Source organism: Conger conger, chromosome 4 (assembly GCF_963514075.1).
Source record: "Conger conger chromosome 4, fConCon1.1, whole genome shotgun sequence".
NCBI lineage: Eukaryota > Metazoa > Chordata > Actinopteri > Anguilliformes > Congridae > Conger > Conger conger.
The window spans coordinates 23,596,954-23,617,497 of record NC_083763.1 but is presented as its reverse complement, the minus strand read 5'-3'; the positions used below and the strand labels follow the sequence as shown (position 1 = coordinate 23,617,497).

At 41.0% G+C, this 20,544-nt stretch overlaps 1 protein-coding gene across 3 annotated transcripts; it reads left to right on the top strand.

Moving 5' to 3' along the window:
• The first annotated feature begins 932 nt into the window (after positions 1-932).
• On the top strand, positions 933-15,061 carry LOC133127690 (U2 snRNP-associated SURP motif-containing protein-like). 3 transcript variants are annotated; one of them, XM_061240766.1, is made up of 26 exons: positions 933-1,062; positions 2,855-2,953; positions 3,167-3,278; positions 3,380-3,504; positions 3,594-3,664; positions 3,858-3,946; positions 4,109-4,144; positions 4,250-4,332; positions 4,490-4,655; positions 4,922-5,133; positions 5,935-5,978; positions 7,837-7,941; positions 8,070-8,136; positions 8,224-8,384; positions 8,639-8,801; positions 9,952-10,031; positions 10,431-10,518; positions 10,801-10,938; positions 11,085-11,334; positions 11,682-11,768; positions 11,898-11,955; positions 12,428-12,587; positions 12,872-12,982; positions 13,262-13,386; positions 13,926-14,123; positions 14,340-15,061. In XM_061240766.1, exons 1-26 carry the CDS (start codon positions 1,018-1,020, stop codon positions 14,476-14,478), a joined length of 3,012 nt encoding a protein of 1,003 aa, XP_061096750.1. In that variant the 5' UTR covers positions 933-1,017; the 3' UTR covers positions 14,479-15,061. The 3 variants fall into 3 exon arrangements, with proteins under 3 accessions (XP_061096750.1, XP_061096751.1, XP_061096752.1); XM_061240767.1 differs by lacking the exon at positions 4,109-4,144; XM_061240768.1 differs by lacking the exons at positions 933-1,062; positions 2,855-2,953; positions 3,167-3,278; ... (5 more) ...; positions 4,490-4,655; positions 5,935-5,978 and having other exon boundaries at positions 4,942-5,133.
• Positions 15,062-20,544: the final 5,483 nt, after the last annotated feature.

Genomic DNA, 20,544 nt, shown 5'->3' with positions numbered 1-20,544 from the left:
ATAATGGGTGATCTGTGTAGGAATTACATCTGTTTTTATAAGATTGACTTGTATCAGAGTGATGGCAAGAGCAAAGTATGGAGGCTAAAAGGAACTGCCCAAGAACCAAAGCATCATCTGTGAAACATGGTGGAGATATTATATTTTGGGCATGAATAGCTGCCACAGGTGCTGGCTCATAACGTGACTGCTGATAGCAACAGCGGAATCAATCAATACTAATGACAAACAGCTGTGAGGCCAACTGTCCAATTACTTTTGGTCTGCTAAAATGGAGGGAATATGCATAAAAAGGATAAGATTCCTATATGATATGGATGTACATACCCTCAAATTAAAGGTGAAAGTCTGTACTTTAACCTCATATTGATTGTTTTGTTTAAAATTCAATGTGCTGCAGTTCAGAGCTAAAAGAACAGAAACGGTACCACTGTCCACATACTTACGGACTGCAGAAGTTTTAAAAGGCTCACTTAAAATTACAAGTCAATTGATTAATGTGTTTTAAGGTCACACTAAAGGTGACCTTCATTCTCATCTCCCATTTTCCAAGTGATTAGTGAATGTGCCTATGAGACTGATAACTCTCTGCACTGGTTTTTGCTGGACACATGCAATTGAGCATCTTTGTCTCTGCCTACTGGAAATCAAAGGGTACAGCTTCACCCTATCTACGGCCCATCAGGCCTCATCAGACTTACCTGAAGCTACACAAAGCAATCAGAAGTAAAGAATCGCTTCTGACTTTATGGTTTTCCTAAGAAGAAGAAGAAGAACAACAACATATTACACATCAAATCTGTGTAAGAAAGTGGCAGCTGCATCGCATCTATAGCCACTGTGGGTGGTAAGGAAATGGCGGAATTAAAGAATTACACCGACAGATAATGACACAGCGAGTCTCATTCGTATACCGATATTTGGCTATTTGTATTTTCGAAGTATCTTCTACTTGCTGATTGGCTTTGTGGGGAATCCAGAAATCGGCAATCGATTACATCACTGAACAGAGGCAAGATGGCGGACAAAACACCTGGTGGGGCTCAGAAAGCCAGCGCTAAGGTGAATGAATATACTATTTTAACGTTATAATTATCGCGGAAGGACGCGAAATCAAGAATGATAAACAGTATATAAATACTGCTATAATCAATCTCGATGTTGTTTTTTGTGTATTCAGCCTGCGTATGATCACGCATGAGTTACCGGGAAAAGTAGAGCATTGTGTGGCCGTGCAGAAACATGCTAGTTAGCTAGCAATAACACTCCTACTACAGCTAGCGGTAGCTAACATTGGCTAGCTTATTCGCTATCATTGTGATATAGGCCGGAGCTGAGATTTCATAGCTAGTTATATATTATGTATAACTGATATTTTCGGATTCGTTCGTAAAATGATAACTGTTACGCATTGTAAGCTATAACCACCAATATCAAGCCAGACTTAAGCCAGAGTTGCTAGTAGGACCGATCACTAACAAGCTCACAAACACTCATGGGAGTGTGGTGCTCACATAGTAACATACCCATCTAGCCAGCTAAAGCCGGTAGCTAGCTAAGATGGCTAACGTTAACGTTACTGCTTTCGATCTAAATAGAATTATTAGGCTACCTGGATTTGCTAGCACGTATTATGAGGCAACATTGGCTGAATAACTGGCAGGTTATGTTAGAACATAGCGACAGATAGTTACTAGGATGTCTGGATTGGCGCCACAGTTTTCTAGCTACATTAGCTAGCTTGAAACAAGCAATGCATTTAATCATGTGAATATCTTTTAATTTCTGACTTAAGTTCATGTATTATAATTGGTATCGGCGCTAACTTCTTATCTTAATTATAACTTACTCGTCATGATTAGCTTATATCAGCTAGGCAAGTGGTATCAATGGTTTACTTGCGACAGATGAGATTGTAGCAACGTTAGCTGGCTAAATTGGCCAAGACGTAGCTGTGCGTTAGCTATCTTAAATCTATTGCTTTGTAAGTATTCCGCAGTTAATTTTCAGTGTACGAAAGTTTTGAAGGGCTAGATTTACGTTAAGAGTTTAACGTGTCCATGTTATATAGTTAACTATCTTGAGTGTGTAATTTCTGTCAATAATCTTAAATCTAGCTGAAAAATGGTGTACGATGTTCGAAGTTACACGGGGCTCGGTTTATGAAAGCGATATTATTTTAACGTCTTAGGGGATCTTGTCGCTGGTCATTTGTAAACAAATCGGCAACAATTTTAGAGTTTCCACAACCTCGCTCTCCTACCCGAAGTATGGTAATTGTCTTGCTTGTTGCTGTACATTTGAGGAGAACGCAAGCATTTTGGACCGGAGAGAATCTTAATTGAGCGTGGTCATCTGTTCGGGTCCTTTTCAGTGATTTAGCTAGCCTAATGGTGGATTACTGCGAACAAATTATGCACAGAACTCATTTAGCTAGGCTAGCTGGATTCTTCGTGAATTGTTGATGGAAAGGGTTTAACAAGAACCGGTGTTGGTCTTTTTGTTTTTGTGTTGATCTGCAATTGTGCTCATAGCCCCATGCATCATGGAGGCAATATCCTAATACAGGTCAAAAACATATTCGTATGCAAGTGCTGTGTTCTTCAGTGGCCAATATTTCGGCAATTGGATTTGGTGTTCACGAGCACAAGCAGCTTTCTTGAAACGATTGGAGCCGTGGGAATGGTAATTATGATCTATCAATGAGGTCCCACCACAAGTTTATCTGGGTGGCTATGTGCAGGAATTTTTGGAGTGAGAGGTTGCTCGTGACGTTGCTCGTGACGTGAAAAAGTGCGTAAAGAGGATCCAGTGCTGGTTTCAGTACCCAATATTGTTCTAACATTTGTTTCAGGCGCTTCTGGAGAGCAAACTGAAGTCCTTCACCATTGGCAAAATGGCGGTGGCAAAGAGAACTCTCAGCAAAAAGGAACAGGATGAAATAAAAAAGAAGGTTACTCATTTCATTACAATTTGCACAATGTTTATAATAGTTTTGATGCAACAAACCTGCAGGACTAATGCAGGTAATGTAAAGGGCAGACTGCAATGTTTTGTTCCAGATTTTAAACTGGTTCTTCCAAATGAGGCCTGAACAAGGAGAGTAACCATGTTGAAAGACCCTGGTGACTTATTTACTGTATAATTATTTATTTCTTTCCAATAGGAAGACGAACGAGCTGCAGCTGAGATCTATGAAGAATTCTTGGCTGCCTTTGAGGGAGGGGAGGGCAAAGTCAAAGCTTTTGTCAGAGGAGGATTTGCCAATGCAACAAAGGGTAAAAGAGGCACACAAACATTGCATGTTAAACACAACAATTGCATGCCAAAATTGGATAGATCAGTTTCCTTCAACTTTGAATATGTTCCCTGCCCCCAGAGGAGACCTCTTCTGATGACAAGAAAGGCAGGCTGTACAAACCCAAGTCTCGCTTTGAAGCCAAAAGCTTTTTGCCCTTGGAAACCCCTCCACAGTTTTTAGCATTAGATAAGCGGCACAGCACGGCAAGTGGTTTTTACAATTTATTTCTTGCTTCTTTCTTGCAAAGTGGATTTGCCTGTGTGCTCTAAACCATTACTTCATGTTTTTTTAGAACCTTAAAAAGACTAGTGAGAAGGAGAAAAAGAAGAGTAACTTGGAGCTCTTCAAAGAAGAACTAAAACAGTATGTATGGCATCGCCCATAGGCATTCGTAGCTGAAAACAACATGTCCACTGTCACACAATGTGACGTTTACTGTTGATAATTAAAATGACTTGGACTACGTAGCCATTAACTGGAATGTAATCGCCGTTTTAAGTCTTTGGGCACTATGAAGGTACTTTTTTTCATGGCACATTGTTTTGTTCTCCCTCAGAATACAAGAAGAGCGAGATGAACGGCACAAGACAAAGGGTCGTGTCAGCAGATTTGAGCCTCTCTCTGGCATGGATGGAAGACGCTCCTGTGAGTGGGACATCGAACCTTAACACCCGTTAGCCTAGACCGCGCTAGCCCGTTAAGCCCAGCCCCTAGCTTTCTGTTGTTCAGCTGCCCCTCAATGCCCATAGCAAAGCTCGCCCCAATTCCTTTGAAACATAATTTACACAGATTTTCTGCTTCTTTTAGCGGATGGTTCTTCACGAAGAAACCGTCCGTCCAGTGGTAATTTTACTTTATATTGTGGCATGCTCTTTACTAAGTTGCTGCAAGAGTGGACTGATTTGGGGGGGAGGAATTAAATGGTCTCCTGGCTCCTCTGTTTTGCAGTTCTGGATGATTCTGCGCCAGGCTCTCATGACGTTGGAGACCCCTCAACCACAAACTTGTATCTCGGAAACATAAATCCACAGGTAACCAGTTACACAAAGCACCGAGCTCTCTTTCGCAGGGATTTGAATGTAGACTTCATTTGATATGATCAAATCGGACATCGGGGGGGGTGGTTTCCACCTTTCGCTGTCCTCGCACACAATGTTAATTTCCCGTCTGCCGGTTCTCCTTCCCCAGATGAACGAGGAGATGCTTTGTCAAGAGTTTGGCCGCTATGGCCCCTTGGCCAGCGTGAAGATCATGTGGCCCAGGACAGACGAGGAGCGGGCTAGGGAGAGAAACTGCGGCTTTGTGGCATTCATGACCAGGAGAGATGCAGAGCGGGCATTGAAACATTTAAATGGTAAGGACCTCTGTCAGTCGCGTGGCCTAACCGGGCAGGATTTATGGGTTGGCTTAGATAGATCAGAAGCTGCTTCTGTGAATGCCGATATTGCTCTTAACAATATACAGCATCAACATAGTATTCCTGCATGTGTAAACTTTGCGACTCTGATTAAATTGCAATAGATTCATTTAGCAGGTGCCCTTATGGAGAACTGCACTCAATACCGGTTCACTTCTGAACCCCCTTGTGAAGATCTTTCTATGAAATTATTTTTATTCCAGGAAAGATGATCATGAATTTTGAGATGAAGCTAGGGTGGGGTAAAGGCGTTCCAATCCCTCCCCACCCCATATACATTCCACCTTCTATGATGGAGCACACCCTTCCGCCACCCCCATCTGGACTCCCCTTCAACGCACAGCCCCGGGAGAGGTTGAAGAACCCCAATGCTACCCTCCTTCCACCTCCCAAAAACAAGGAGGAGTTTGATAAGGTAATTAATTTTGCCATGCACAGAATATTAAATGTGACTAGATGCAGGAAGTCTGGTTTGGATACAGAAGTATTCGCCTTAAAGCCTTGTGTTTTGCGCATGGATTATTTAAGTAAAATTAGCATTTTTAGGTTACGTCAGTTTCTTTGTTTGGTTTTCTATCATTAGTCCTTGGTTCTGCACTTCAAAACACATTATCTTGACACCAAACACTTGAACAAACAGTTGTGAAAGCTCTGATTTTTAAAATGGTGTGAAAAGATTGGCACCGAGTTGAGCATAGAATACCTGTTATATGTAGAATGAAGGGTATGATGTCTTGTGATGGTAAGTCTCGGTGTATAGCCAAAATAGAACTGAATATGAAATTATAATTCTATTAACTGAAAAACTGATTTGCATCACACATTCGTGGTAGTTTTACAGTTTATTATGTTTAACATAAAGCAGTATGAATACTGTGTTGTGTTAAGTATTTCTGCAGTTTGTGACTTGAGTATATTAATCGCAAGTAAATTTGTAGTGCAGTTGATATAACTTAAGTTGTTTACCTCTGAATTTGTCCTATGTTAAGATGCAGTAAATTCAGATTGGGTTGTTTTAGGTAAAAAATAAAGTGCTTGAGTTATCACGGTTGTAGTAAAATTTACTTCAAAATTAAACAGTTTAGACACTATTTTCTTTGTATTGTAATTTTAAAGCTGTTAAGCAGTTTTCAATGCATTTTTTATATTTTGCTTGTTGCTTGTTAACAATACTCACATATTCTATGTTTATTATCTGATGTGACTTCATATACAGACTCTGTCGCAAGCCATAGTCAAAGTGGTTATCCCAACAGAAAGGTACATGTTTTTCTTTTTTAAATTGGTGCAAATTTGTAGAAAAACATCCCATAATGATTTAAGTTTTAATCAATTGGCCAATGCATGCTATTGGAGGTTGGTTAGTTTGGGTGAGCAATAGTTGATAAAGGAACATAGCCCTATACACTTGGCAGAAGAATGACTACTACTGTCATCCAGATGTCATTAAACACTTTATTATGGAAACAAGAGCAATAAATGTAGCGATTGGACTGAGAATGCACAGATGATACAGGGAGATAATTGTAATTGTTAAACGTTCATTAAATATTAATTTCCATTCCATTATAGTGATATACTGAAAACTGTACACATTAATCTTGGGATATAACTATACAGCTGTGTAGGGTAATGTAGATACACAGATAGTTATAAAGCATCCATAAAACTGCAGTTATGTTGTACCATCATTTTACTGTCGTGTACTTCATAACTCCAGTTCAGCAAAATATTTTGATGGAATTCTCGTAATATGTAGTCACGTATGCCATCTCACTTTCATTGTCTTCATCTGAAGTTGCATGCACCGTGTCCACAGCACATAGTTTAGTACAGCTGAGTAGCCAATAATTTTATATTCAGTAGTTGTATCCATGTGCATATTGTCATACTAATGGAGACCTTTGCGTGTCTAAAGTCAGGATCTGTTACGTGACTATTGCTCACCCCAACTGCACACCCCCTGGCCTCTGTCAGCCAAGCACGGGTACAGCCAAACTCCCCGTGCCGAGAATTCCAATCCCCGTAGTCTATGTGACCTTTGACATTGGCCTTGGTGAGCAGCACAAGTTGAACTCTCAGCGGCAGCGAGGGACCTGCAAAGCATCATGGGATGGATTGGGAAAGTATACTGAATTTTACCTGACATTGGTACGATCGGCTCCAATACAAGTAAATGTGATTGTGTTGTAAATGAAAGGCATCCCTTATTGTTTTGTTGGCCACTTTAGGCTAATGTACAATATACAGCCTCCACCCCTTGTCCCCTCTGAAATATCCGTAGATATCACTAGTTCTTGACAGAGTTCATTCTTCTTTCCTCTTGGTATTCGCATTTGCTCACTGCCATGTTATCTATAGACACTTCACAATGTTGTAGCCACCTTTTAGAAAGCTGCAACCACCACAAGAGAAAGGCTTTGTTTAAATGCCTGTAAAAAAATCTGTACCTATTATTAGTGTTTTGCTTTGGTTCTCAGCATTTAGACTGATGATTTATGCATTAGTGATTCCAGTAGCTCATATTCCAGAAAAGCAATTTGTCTTCCTGTTTGCTGCTTTTATAGCAATTTAGTACACTGCATTACATTTTCCTAAATGCAAGAAATAGCTAAGAATCTAAGCACCAGCTTAATGGTTTTGATGATATGTGTGTATTATGGTGTGTTTATTTCAGATATGTTTTGAAAGATATTCCAGATGTTACGTTCTCAAATTCTAGAATAGTAACCTGTCAGGACATATTCCATGCACAGTTTTTCAAAATTAACTAGCTATTAATAAAAGCTGGTTTTGGATTTGATGCACAAGTAATATGATGCGCACTATTTAAGCCTTCAGATCTTGTGCAGCTCTTGGTGTATTAAGCTCTTAAATGCATATTGTACAGCGGGTCTTCCATACATCCCTACAAGTATATAGTGCTCAAGCATTGAAGCTACCCTAGTTCCACAAGCCAGATATTTCATTGAATTAGACCATTTCATTGTGAGAGGCTGACATGTGAAAGATGGCTACAACACTTAAGAACTGTAAGGGCAGACTGAAGAAGGGCAGTGCTTTTGAAGAAGGGTGACCATTCTGAATCTGTTTTGCTTTAACTGTGTTTTTCTTATAGGAATTTGCTCTCTCTGATACATCGAATGATCGAGTTTGTGGTGCGTGAAGGCCCCATGTTTGAAGCCATGATCATGAACCGAGAGATCAGCAACCCCATGTACAGGTGTGTGGGCTGGTGGTGCGTTTCTCACTGTAGAATTTGCAGATGTCATCGTTGGTTATTTTCGCATAGGTGCTACATTTCCTGCACACGTTTTTATTTCTCTCATTCCCGTCTTTCCAAAACCACAGGTTTCTGTTTGAGAATCAGAGCCCGGCTCACGTGTACTACCGATGGAAGCTGTACTCCATCCTGCAGGTTAGCTAACCACTCCTCTCACAGTGACGAGTATGAAGCTCTGAACACAGCCCGCAACGTCCCTCACGTCTGAACGTTCTTCCGCAGGCCGAAGCTCCCACGAAGTGGCGCACGGACGACTTCCGCATGTTCAAGAACGGGTCCCTGTGGCGGCCGCCCCCTCTCAACCCATATCTGCACGGCACGTACGACGACGAAGACGAGGAGGAAGAGGAGGAGGCCGGCAAAAAAGGCTGCTTAAAAGAAGAGTGCGTTTCTTTCCCGCCCGGCTGCTTTTCTTATGATCATTACCGCCAGTGTGTGGCTATTCCGTTGGCTCCATTTTACAGTTCCATTCGCATAGTTTAGTTTTCTGCATTTTACTGCATCCTCAAAATCGAGGGATGGGTGATGCCGTTCAGTAGCTGAAGATCGGGCAGGTCATTCTCACTGAGGTGTTTGATAATTCACGGTTGATTATTTCTGTCTGATCTGCTCTGTGGTCGGCTCAATCTCCCTGCAGGGAGCGAGACAAGCTGGAGGAGATTCTGCGGGGCCTAACTCCCAGGAAGGGTGACATCGCGGAGGCCATGATCTTCTGCCTCGGCCATGCTGAGGCAGCTGAGGAGATTGTGGAGTGCATCGCAGAGTCTCTGTCCATACTCAAGACTCCACTGCCCAAAAAGGTTAGGCATGCACCTGTGCCCAAGGGGTTGTTCTATTTATGGGAAATGGAAGACTTCATGAACTGTGCTGTGATTAGAGTTGTAAAGGGAGGGAATTTCCCAGGAAGGTTTCAGAAATGTTCAGCAGTGTTTTTTGAAATTCTCATGACACCATAAAACTTTTGTCTGAGAAGGATTGTTCAGATTCTCCAGAGAAGATTAAGCTATGTGGTTGGGATAGATAAAATATATATATTTTATATATTGTGAATCGACGATTGATTACATCTATCATCCATATCTAGTTGGCGATTGCCATGGTGATTTTTTGTCTTTGTATTGCCAGAAAAACAACATTATGGTAAATATTAAAGGATGAACAACATGGTTGAATGACACTTACCAGTTTTTGTTAGGCAACAACAAAACAAATGTAAAAATTTTTCTAAGCCTAAATTTCCCTCTAAAAGTTCACCCAAACTGTGTGGTCATGGTACTGAGAACTGTCAATTAGCTATGATTGACTGACCGTGCCCCCATTTTCCACACATTGTTTGTTTCCATAGCTACCTCCATGATACGTGCTCATCTTGGGAGACTGAATTTTCACAAGCTAGCTAACTTAGTATATCAACTATTGATAGCAAAGTTAAGGATGCTGACTTATCCAATGATATTTTTGCTAGCTAGCTAGCCAAGTTAAGATAAAAGCATAACTATAACATCCTTATGAAAGCGAACTAGCTAGCTAACATGATCAATTGCCTCACCTAATGAAACCAAACTGAATATAACCAGAAACAGGCAAATAGTCCTGAAAAGGTATTCTAATTTAAGTTTTAAGTAAACCTAACATTAGTCAAATATTTGCATTCTCTTGCCTGTAGACTGTGTGGATAAGGGAGTGCTTATCCTCGTGTGAAGCACTATGAGGAGAACATTCTCAATCGGTTGAAAACAGGACGATAAATGTAACACGCCTACTTCTCCAAAACTAAAGAACATTCATCCGTTTCAGTCTGGATATCTTATTTCCAGGTTGTCCTACAAGTGATACAAAAACTCTTTGCATTTGAATGGATCTCTGGGAATTGGGGGGTGGGACTAGATTCAGCTGGAATTTACATTTTGTTTAGTTTTGTATGTAATGTTTTTTCTTTCTTTTCCCTAGATTGCACGGTTGTATTTGGTATCTGATGTGCTGTATAACTCGTCCGCTAAAGTGACGAATGCCTCTTATTACAGGAAATAGTAAGTATGCTCCAAGTCCTGACGTTTTTATTTTTCATTTATTCATTTCATATTTTAAATGTTAATTTTTGTGTTTTCCTTATATGTATTACTAGTGATGGCTCTAGTGCTAGATTAGTCCCAAAACATTGTTTTATATTATGTACATACTATCTTGAAAATTGGCGAGGACACAAGGAGACAATTTGGTAATTTTAAGTTGTGAATTGACAGAAAGTGCATAGATTTTATTTTTTTATTTTTTGGTGAAGACATAATTAATACAATGTCATCAGTGTGAATCACTGAAAAAAAAATTGACTTTATTAAATTGGTAGATTGATGAGCTTAAGAGCATATGAATGGAAACAATTGTCCACTCCATTAATATAATTTTCCTTTTGAATGTTTACCCTTCAGCTTTGAAACCAAGCTCTGCCAGATATTTTCCGACCTCAATGCCACATACAGGATAATACAAGGACACCTGCAGTCTGAAAATTACAAGGTAATTTGGACTTTTAGGCTTTATAATGGTATAATGGTTAGAAGACCCTTTAATCATTTCAGTCCCAAGTCCAATATGAAATCCCAAGGGGCTTTTGCTGAGAAAATTTAGCAGGATTTTAATAGGGGTTCAAAACAATAGTAAAGCTATTAGTAGTTATGCTTGAGTGCCGTATGGCACTCTTAGAATGGAAAGGGTTAACACTGTATAGGTTTAGACCCAAAATGTGCACATTGATGTATGTTTAAAAAAAAAAAGTGACTTCTCTCCCAACCGTCACAGCAAAGAGTGATGTCATGCTTCCGTGCATGGGAGGACTGGGCGGTGTACCCAGACCCCTTCCTGATCAAGCTGCAGAACATCTTCCTGGGCCTGGTCAACCTGAATGTGGAAAAGGAGGCCCCTGCAGCCGTTGTTGAGGTAAGAAAAGGCAGAGCCGTCACCTCTCAGTGCAGGAACATACGTATGCACCAACCGGTTGTATTGCATTGGTGTGGTTGCGGAAGGCTTCTTCAGGAAAAATCTGAGAGCTCTATGATCATTAGGCCTTGTCTTTCGTTCATTAGGCCACTCCAGTAGAAGACATCGACGGAGCCCCCATTGGCGAAGAGCTGGACGGGGCCCCTTTGGAAGATGTGGACGGGGTGCCCATCGACGGAGCACCCGTGGATGGAGCACCAATTGATGGAGTGCCTATTGACGGAGCTCCCATTGACGGAGCTCCCATTGACGGGGCGCCCATTGATGGAGCTCCACTCGATGACCTGGATGGAGTTCCCATAAAGGCTGTGGAGGATGATTTGGATGGGCTGCCATGTAAGTCTTTTGGACTCCCTGGACTATCGCAGTCTACAGTGACCGCAGTGGCCTCGAGTGTTTCAGTTTTATGTCGCCCTCTTCTCAGTTTTTCTCAGTTGGATATCTACTTTGTGAATCAAACTTTCTTAATTCCATTCTGTCACTGAATAACATTCATTTAACTGATTCGTGTTGTGTTGGTTTTCTATGCAGTTTCTATGTGTTGCAGTGGGAATTGATTAAATCTTGTGAATGTGGCTTTAGGGATGACTGGCTCCTTATACAGTTGGATTAGCACTTTCCAGGCACTCACTCTTGGCAGATGAGCCATGCAAAATTAATAGTCTCTCTCGTGTATGTTTCAGTGGATCATACTGGGCAGAAACAGCCGACGTTTAAAGTAGCGCCTTCCAAATGGGAAGCGGTGGATGAGGCTGAGCTGGAAGCACAAGGTGAGAAACTGTCACTCTAAAACAAATGTAGGAAATTTCCCTCCATAATTTACAGTTTATAATTTCTTTTTTTATTCAGGAACATTTTTATTGATTTGTTTTAATTTATATTTGTATTTTTTCCCCTAGCTGTCACTACATCAAAGTGGGAGATCTTTGAACAGCCGGAGTTGGTGGAGCCAAAGAAGTAAGTGAAGATTTGTGACAATACTGCAGACCGCAGTGCTCTGAGCAGGACTTCCATTTCCAAATGCGATTCAGCACATGCCAGAAACTTCAGTTTTTAACCATAATTACAGCATGTGTGTGAATGCATCATTCAACATAAGTGGTCCTGCTTCTGAGTGTCCACTTTGCTGCACATTATAGGTCTGCTCAATAGTAAGAGGGCGATGAGAACATTTTGATTTTTTAATAGCTGGTCAACTTTCATAGCAATAGGATTTAAGAGCACTTAACAAGAAAAATCTCCTGGACCAGCAATCCTGACATTAGTGCAGAAAGACCTTGACACTTGAGTTTATCATGCAGTCCTTGGAATTATGAATGGTTTAAATCACATTGCATTGGTATGATCAGCTCATGTAATATTTCGTGGTGTGTCAACTGTCCGTTCTCCGTGGGAAGTGCTCTGTATGATTGAGATTGTGTTCACAAAGGGAGGAAGAAGAGAGTGCCGATGAAGACGACACCAAGAGTTCTCAGTCCGAAGAGCAGCAGTCCTATTCCAACCCCGTGAAGGATGACTCCTCCGATTCCAAAACCACAAAGCCTTCTGAAATGAACGAGGAGAAGCGCACAAAGCTACGGGAGATAGAGGTCAGAGCGTTAGCCACGCGCACGTCCTAACCTTTCCACTGGTCCTCCTCTGCTTTTTCACTGGTCCTCCTCTGCTTTTCCACTGGTCCTTTTCTGCTTTTTCACTGGCCCTCCTCTGCTTTTTCACTGGCCCTCCTCTGCTTTTCCACTGGCCCTCCTCTGCTTTTCCACTGGCCCTCCTCTGCTTTTTCACTGCTCCTCCGCTGCTTTTTCACTGCTCCTCCTCTGCTTTTTCACTCCTCCTCCTCTGCTTTTTCACTCCTCCTCCTCTGCTTTGTTCTCAGGTTAAAGTCGTGAAGTTTCAAGATGAACTGGAGTCGGGGAAACGGCCCAAAAAGTCCGGACAGAGTATTCAGGAGCAAGTCCAACACTACCGAGACAAACTGTTACAGAAAGTAAGGATATTGATTTTAGTGGATCTCTCAACGTCTCTGATGATACATTTAATGCATTCATTGACTACACCCAGTTGGGTCTGTGCTGGTTGAATGTTAGCACAAGGGGGCGCTGATCACATCCGCAATGGCATTTCAAATGGCTACCCCTATGGCCTGAAGTTTAAATTTTTGTATTTTTAGAGGAAGGAAAAATGGTTTTGACAAAAACATTTTCCTTCAATTTACAGACTTGAATGCATAACTGTGTTTCTTGTGTTCTTGATGGTTGTTTTGCAGGAAAAAGAAAAAGAGAAAATTGAAAAGGAAAAAGAAAAAGACAAAAAAGACAAAGAAAAAACAGAGGTGCGTTCAAAAGAAAAGGAGAAGGAAAAGGAAGTTTCCACACCCACCAGAAAAGACAGGTGAGCTGTGCTTTGATTTACATTTTACATTTTAGTCATTTAGCAGACGCTTTTAATCCAAAGCAACTTACAAGTGCAGTAAAAGTAAAAAGTAAAACAAAAGTTAAAAAAAAGTAAAACATTGTAGGGATTAGGCTCAACATTAATTTCTAATCGCATTCATTGATGTATATCAGCTTGTTGAGACCGAAAACCTTGCAACATGCATTTGGACTTAAACGTATGGAAATATACTGTACAGGAATGCAACACTTCTTTTGGAAGTAGTAATTCCTAATTCTACCTTTGTTTGACCATCTGTTTTAATCAAGCTCTTGAATTCAAACTAATGTAAATGGGAACATAAGACCTTGTTGTGCTCATAATATTCTGTGGTATTTACAAGGGACTGATGCTAGGTATTGAGTGGGTTGAGTGGGTACAGGGAGGAGACAGTTCTGTGTATATTCAGTATGTATGTATATATATACATATATATGTGTGTGTGTGTGTGTGTGTGTGTGTGTGTGTGTGTGTGTGTGTGTGTGTGTGTTCAACAGGTGTCGGTCTCCTGCTGTGGTTGTCAGGAAGCGGCGGCATAGCAGCTCCCCCAGCCCGGCCCGGAATAGCGGGCGACGGGCGAGGTCCCCTTCCCCTCGCTCCGAACGTTCCGACCGCTCCTACACAAAAGACCGCTCCCGAGGCCGGTCTTCCCACAAGGACTCTCCCCGGAATAGCAGCAGGAAGTCCTCAAAAAGGTACTGCACCCGTCTGTGAGCTGCAGGTCATCGATTTAGAGATCCAAACTGTACGAAGCACTTAATGGACTTTGTTCATAATGTTGGAGCCACTTGCCTTATGCACTGTGTTCATAGTGTTGGAGCACTTTCCTTATGCACTGTGTTCATAGTGTTAGACCAGTGCCTAAGGCTTTCATTTAAACAAAACCATCTGATGTGTTGCTTCATTCTAAGATCGCCCACACCACCGAGGACACCAAAGCGATCCAGGAGGTCACGGACGAGGTCACCCAAGAAATCGAGCAAGAAATCCAGGTCACGGTCCAGGTCTCCACACCGGTCTCACAAGAAATCAAAGAAGAGTAAACACTGACAAATCGGGCCTTGGTGCAATCACCTCGGCCCTTTTCCTCCTTAGAAAATAGTGTTTGAAATCAGTCCGCTCCATACTTGTATATTGGGTAATTTCATACTCCAATTTTACTGCAGTGCACTTTCAATCGCACTGACTTAGTTCACTTATGAGAGTGCTGGTTATTTTATACTGTCGCAGAAACCCTGTACGCATGCAGTTATCTGGAGTCACTGTCTCTTACCTGAAACTTGTGAAAAATGGAACCAAGGGACATATGAGCCTCTCGCAAGATTGTGTGTACGTCTCACCGTACTGTATCCCCATGAATAGAGCCAACACTGTTTTATATTGTAAAATAATGAGCTTACCTTGTGTCCACTTGGAAAATCATCTTTGTGGCAAACCACACCTGTATGGGTATAACGACTAGTTGTTGTCTTTCCCTCCGTTTTTTGTAGTTCATATTGAGATGGATTCAAAATAAAACATTGCCAGATGTTTGTTTTAATTGTAAAGTAAACTATTTTTCATTAAAGTCACAATGTGATGTGCTAGCTTTTAAGAGCGCATCCGTATAAATAAAAACATGTCTTTACTTGTCTTTGGAGAAATACTTATTGTTATTTTTTGCACTGGTTTTATGACGCGGGGGAGGAATGGAGGGTATAGGTGGGTTGTAAACCGTAAGGATAATCATCACTGCCATGCAGAATGTCTGCCTTATTATTTTTTCTTCTTTAACCCATTTGCGTAATCCCCTTAGTGGCCATGGAGCTGGCCTGAGACTGCTCGGCTCAGATATTCAGTGCCCTGAAACCAAACTTGAATGCTAGCAACAAGCTATGTTTTAGCTTCGTTTGTAGACAATACATGCCAACTAAGTGCCGCTATTGTCTCATAGTTCAGTCAGTTAACATGCAGCCCCCTTACCTACTCTCATCTGCAACTAGCATGACACGTTGGACAGTAGTCTGTCTAGGAGTTCATAAAATATATTCTTTCACCACCAAAAAATGTGTGTTCTGTCATCACAATGAGAGAAGGCCAGAAATAGCCCAGACGTATTTCAGTAGAGTCATGAAAGATGCTGCCCTCTGAATGGCAAAATAAAAAAAGGAATTCTTGTGTGATTATACCAAGTCATTCTTCCATCAATATCTGCTAGCTAATGTGGAATATACAGTGCCCTCCATAATGTTCAGGACAAAGACCCATCATTTATTTATTTCCCTAGAATATCTGATGAATATATTTATCCGATATTCTCGTACCTCTGCTGCTGATGACCTCTGAATACAATTGCTTTTGTGATGTCAATGGCCGGTTATGAGACACTAGCTTACACTGATTCCAGCAGATTTGTTCACAAAGATCTAGTAGCTGGCCTGATTCTATGATATCCAAATTTCACATGCCATAGGCTAACCTATACCGCCGCTGGACTAAAATCGGCACAAGATATTTGGTTGGTTGTTACTGTTACCTTGGCCTGTATTTCAGGGTGGAGTGTGGCAGATGTTGAAGGCTGAGCACTCTGGACTAAAGTTCTTTTGATCTCCCTCTCTATTAACCGTTGTGTTGACTTTGTATTACGTTTGCACCAATGTCCACAAGGTCCAAAATAACCCATGTTCTCCTGTCCCCTTGTGATAATGCCTCTTCAATAATTTCATCCAGCGAATCAGTATTTTTCATGTAGAAAACTGAATAAATAAGTGAATACTGTAACTCCTACTTCACAGTCCAGAGAGACTAATTCTTCAGACACCACTTGTTTTTACTGTAAATCATATTTTTTGTAGTAATTGATGTGTGGCACTTAACTTTCTGATTTCAAAACTGCACGGTTAAAGGCAAGTAATATCGTCTTTCTACCCTGTTGGTGTACCACCTTTATGAAAATATAAAAATGGGCAGTGTTTAACTTTTTGTAATGTTAGGGTCACTCCAGGAAAAGTAATCAGATTTAATTCTGAAAATGTTCATATTTAAATTTAAAAAATTCATGTGATATTCTGAAAAAAAGTTGAATGGTACGATCAGCAATAATGTTATATATCATTTAATTTACTGCTGTTGTAGTAATTTTCCTATATATTAAATGTTTTACATTCCATTATTTCAACTCTTAGGCCATATGGAACATCAAGGCAGTTCATTTTCTTTGAAGTGAACATCAAAGCTAACATTAATTATTCTCTTTGAGGTAATGGCATGCATCAATCATTCTGTTCATAAGGATTTGCCGGTTCATGATAAAGCATTAGTTTAGATCAGGGATACTCCGGTCCTCCGGGCCAGTAATACTGCTATTTTCATTCCTCTGCTTTGACAAGGGACAGATTTAAACCTCACACACTGGACTTTGTTCTATGGGGCAGAAGAGAAAACAGCAGTACTACTGAACTTGACATTTGAATGTCAAGAAGTCTTACATCTCATTTCAGAAGTCTTAAGTCTAGTGTCATCTTTGTATTTCAGGTTTCATACTCACAGCATTTTCATGGTGCTTTTGCAAGTGATCTCCATGTTGGCTGGAGATTAATTTCAATGGGAATGAAATAGAAAGGTCTGATATGCAAGAGGCTCCTAAAACCATATTAATGTGCAAATTCCTGTGTGCTCTGGAGTTTCCATGCTTGGGGATGTCTACTATTAGTCTACCCGGAAATGGATGCATTTCATTAACATAATTGGCTACTATCAAAAAGGATTTGGTAGGACCTGAATTACATTCCTGTTTGAGCGATTGTATATTAGACATTACATTATTGGCATTTGGCAGACGCTCTTATCCAGAGCAACATACAGTTGATTAGACTAAGCAGCAGACAATCCTCCCCTGGAGCAATGCAGGGTTAAGGGCCTTGCTCAAGGGCCCAACGGCCGTGCGGATCTTATTGTGGCTATACCGTGATTAGAACCACCAACCTTGCGTCTCCCAGTCATTTACCTTAACCATTACGCTACCGGCCGCCCCTAGACACATCCACAATAATACTGCACCAAGCCAACTTGATGAATACTTGTTCTGATGATATTTATGTTTTTCGTTTGTTTTTGTTCTTATTTTATGTAATGTTAGTTTTCTTTGTTAAAATGTTAAGAAAAAAGAAAAACAAAGGCTCCAATACAACCTACATTCAGTCACCTTCCATCTGACACCACTGCCCTTCCTCTATCCAGCCCACTTCCACATCCTTTTCTCATTTTCTAGGCACAGCTCAGACAGTGGGCTCCAGAAATATTAGCACCCTTAATAAAAATGGAGAAAAAGGATGTATGTAGTAAATTATCTCTATTTTATGTTCAAACATATTGGAAAACTATTATTTTATTTCAATATATTTACTCTCATTTTTCTAATTTAGTGATCACCACTTTTTTGTGAAAAACACAGGTGCCAAAATTATTGCCACCCCTAACAATTATTGTAAATGAAATCTAACTGAAATTGGCAATACAATTTGACTTTAATTTAGTTAATCTCAGTCCAAATGAGGTAACAAGCATGCAAAATCCCTGTCAAACATCAGCATGGGAAAAGCCAAAGAACTGTCAATTCAGAACACACGGACGGCAATTGACCATCACAAGTTGGATAATGGGTACAGAAAAAATACATGAATGGTTAAACATACTACTTAACACTGTATGGGCAATAAAGAAAGGTGTAAAAAAAAAAAATAGAATGGTTGCAAACTATCCAAGAAGAGGATGCAAGTGCATATTATCCCCACGGACGGTAAGAAAGATGGTAGGGATAATATGCACTTGCTACCCAAGGATTGCAGTTTAAGAATTGCAGAGATTGGTTGTATCTTGGGGTCACCATGTCTAAAAAAAGATAGAAAATCTGGTTGTCTGAGTCTTGAGTCTTGGTCATAGGTAAATTGTCCGGCAGGACAATGACTCCAAGCATATGCACATCAAAATCCACACACACTGGACTGCGGTGGACTGCGGTGGCGCAACAGGCTAAGACGCAGTGGATTTGCGGTTGCAGTTCACTGCAGTTGCACACTGGGGACCGGCGTTCGATTCCCGGTCCTGTCAAAAGCTGAGTTTTAATTAATTGGCTCGCTTCTCCAGAGGGAGGGACTTGGCAGGGTTAGTAGATCGCCGCACAACAAAAAGCACCTCGGCCGCCTTGGAATCACGGAAGACGAGCATGAGACGAGACGGCTTGAAGAAGACGTGTCGCTCTCCTTCGGGCCGCCGAGGGACGGGGTGTGTGCGGTGTATCTAATACTAGCTCTAATTGAATCAGACGGGGTACAATTGGCTACCAAATTGGGAGAAAAAGGAAAAAAATTTGAAAATAAAACTTAAAAAAATAAAATAAATCCACAAGTAAAATCAACAACCATGCTCTGCAATGGCCATCTCAGTCTCCAGACTTAAATCCCATGAAAAACTTAAAGAGTGGGGTATCCTAAGGATATATCTCCAGAAGTTTTCTAACCTTATCACAGATTACAGGAAAAGACTCATGTCTGTGATCTTTGCCAGGGGTGTTTGGCCAAAGTATTAAACCTGGGGTGCCAATAATTGTGGAACCTATTTTTGTGGAAATACATTTTTATTTGTTCTGAATTTTTTAAAATGTAAGACAATTGGTTGATTCCATTGAATCATTAATAAAGTGCACTAATTTACACATGTTGGAAAATAAAGCTTGTGCAATTATGTCATGTCTTTTTGTGCAAATTTATCAAGGGTGCCAATAATTCTAGAGCCCGCTGTACATGTGAAAACTTTGTTAAAATATGTTAAAACATTTGTCCTTGACTTCACCTCAGAAGTACTGCAAATGCTACAGGCACAGCACAAGTTTCAGCATGACATGGCCAACAGACACACCACGAAGTAACGAAGCAGTACTAACACCCTGCAGTCTCAAAACTAATCTGGCATTCACTGACAGCAGTCCTCACTGGCATAGTGTGAATGTCCATGCTCTCCTTCTGCTGGAACAGTAAATAGAGACCAGAATGGCCCTCTGTCTATGATTGTACCAAGCCTGCAGATTAGAGCAGCGAAGGAAAAGCACTGACCGATATGCAGACAGCTCCAATCTCCATGCAGCTATGGAGGTGCCATATATGAAGCAGTGAAGAAACTTTCAGGCTAAGGGGTGGGCTCGGTGGAGCCACAGAAAAGGGCAGGTGCGTGCATGTGTGTGTATTGGGGCAGTAGAGGTACTCTCTGACAGTGCTAAAAATCAAGTTCATCCCCTTTCCTCTCATTGCCCTCTTTGGGTTGTTTGTGTGTTGGGCTTCTAAAATCATCGCAACAATATTCACAGGCATTGAGTACACACTCTCCCTTTTGACTGCAATTCTTCTCTCAAAAGCACCAATCCTTCTTTGCTTTCGAGTGCAACTGACTGTAGCCAGGTTTTTAACTGCAGTTAATATCAGGGCCTCCAGCTATAGTCCATTTGGAGGGCTCTTACTCATTGACTATAAAAGACATATGGAGCTTCTGAACATGATTGGAGTGACCAATGTCACTCGGTCTGGGTCAAATAATCACAGGAGCCCTCGCTCAGAGGTGACTGGTGCACTGTCTAAAGAACAATGCAAGTCAAAAGAGCATGATTTCCTTGTTTTGATCAAAAAACAAACTCCACATGGGTCACAAATGTCTCCATACCTCATAGGGTAAGTGTACTCAGCCTGCTATAGTACAACTCTGCAGTTGACACCATGGGAGTGAGAATGCTACATATCTAGAAACAAGACACTGATTATATGGTAGATAACGCTATTGCTTAGGGGATTGGCACTGTTGCTAGAGCACAGATAACAAGCTATAATGAGATAAAAACTGATTTAAACAGCTAAGATAGCCAAATGTCACATTGCGTAGACTTGTGCACCTAGTGTAAACATACTGGGCTCCCAGTATCATTAATGAAGCAGTGTGCTTTTTTTTCCCAGTGTGCTGAAATTTTTATCTCATCTGACCATACACACTCTCTTCAGTCATAATTCCAATGAGGTTTGGCGAACTCAAGATGTTTGGTTTTGTTTATTGTGCTCAGTAAGGGCTGTTTTTTTCCACCCTTCCAAGGTTTGT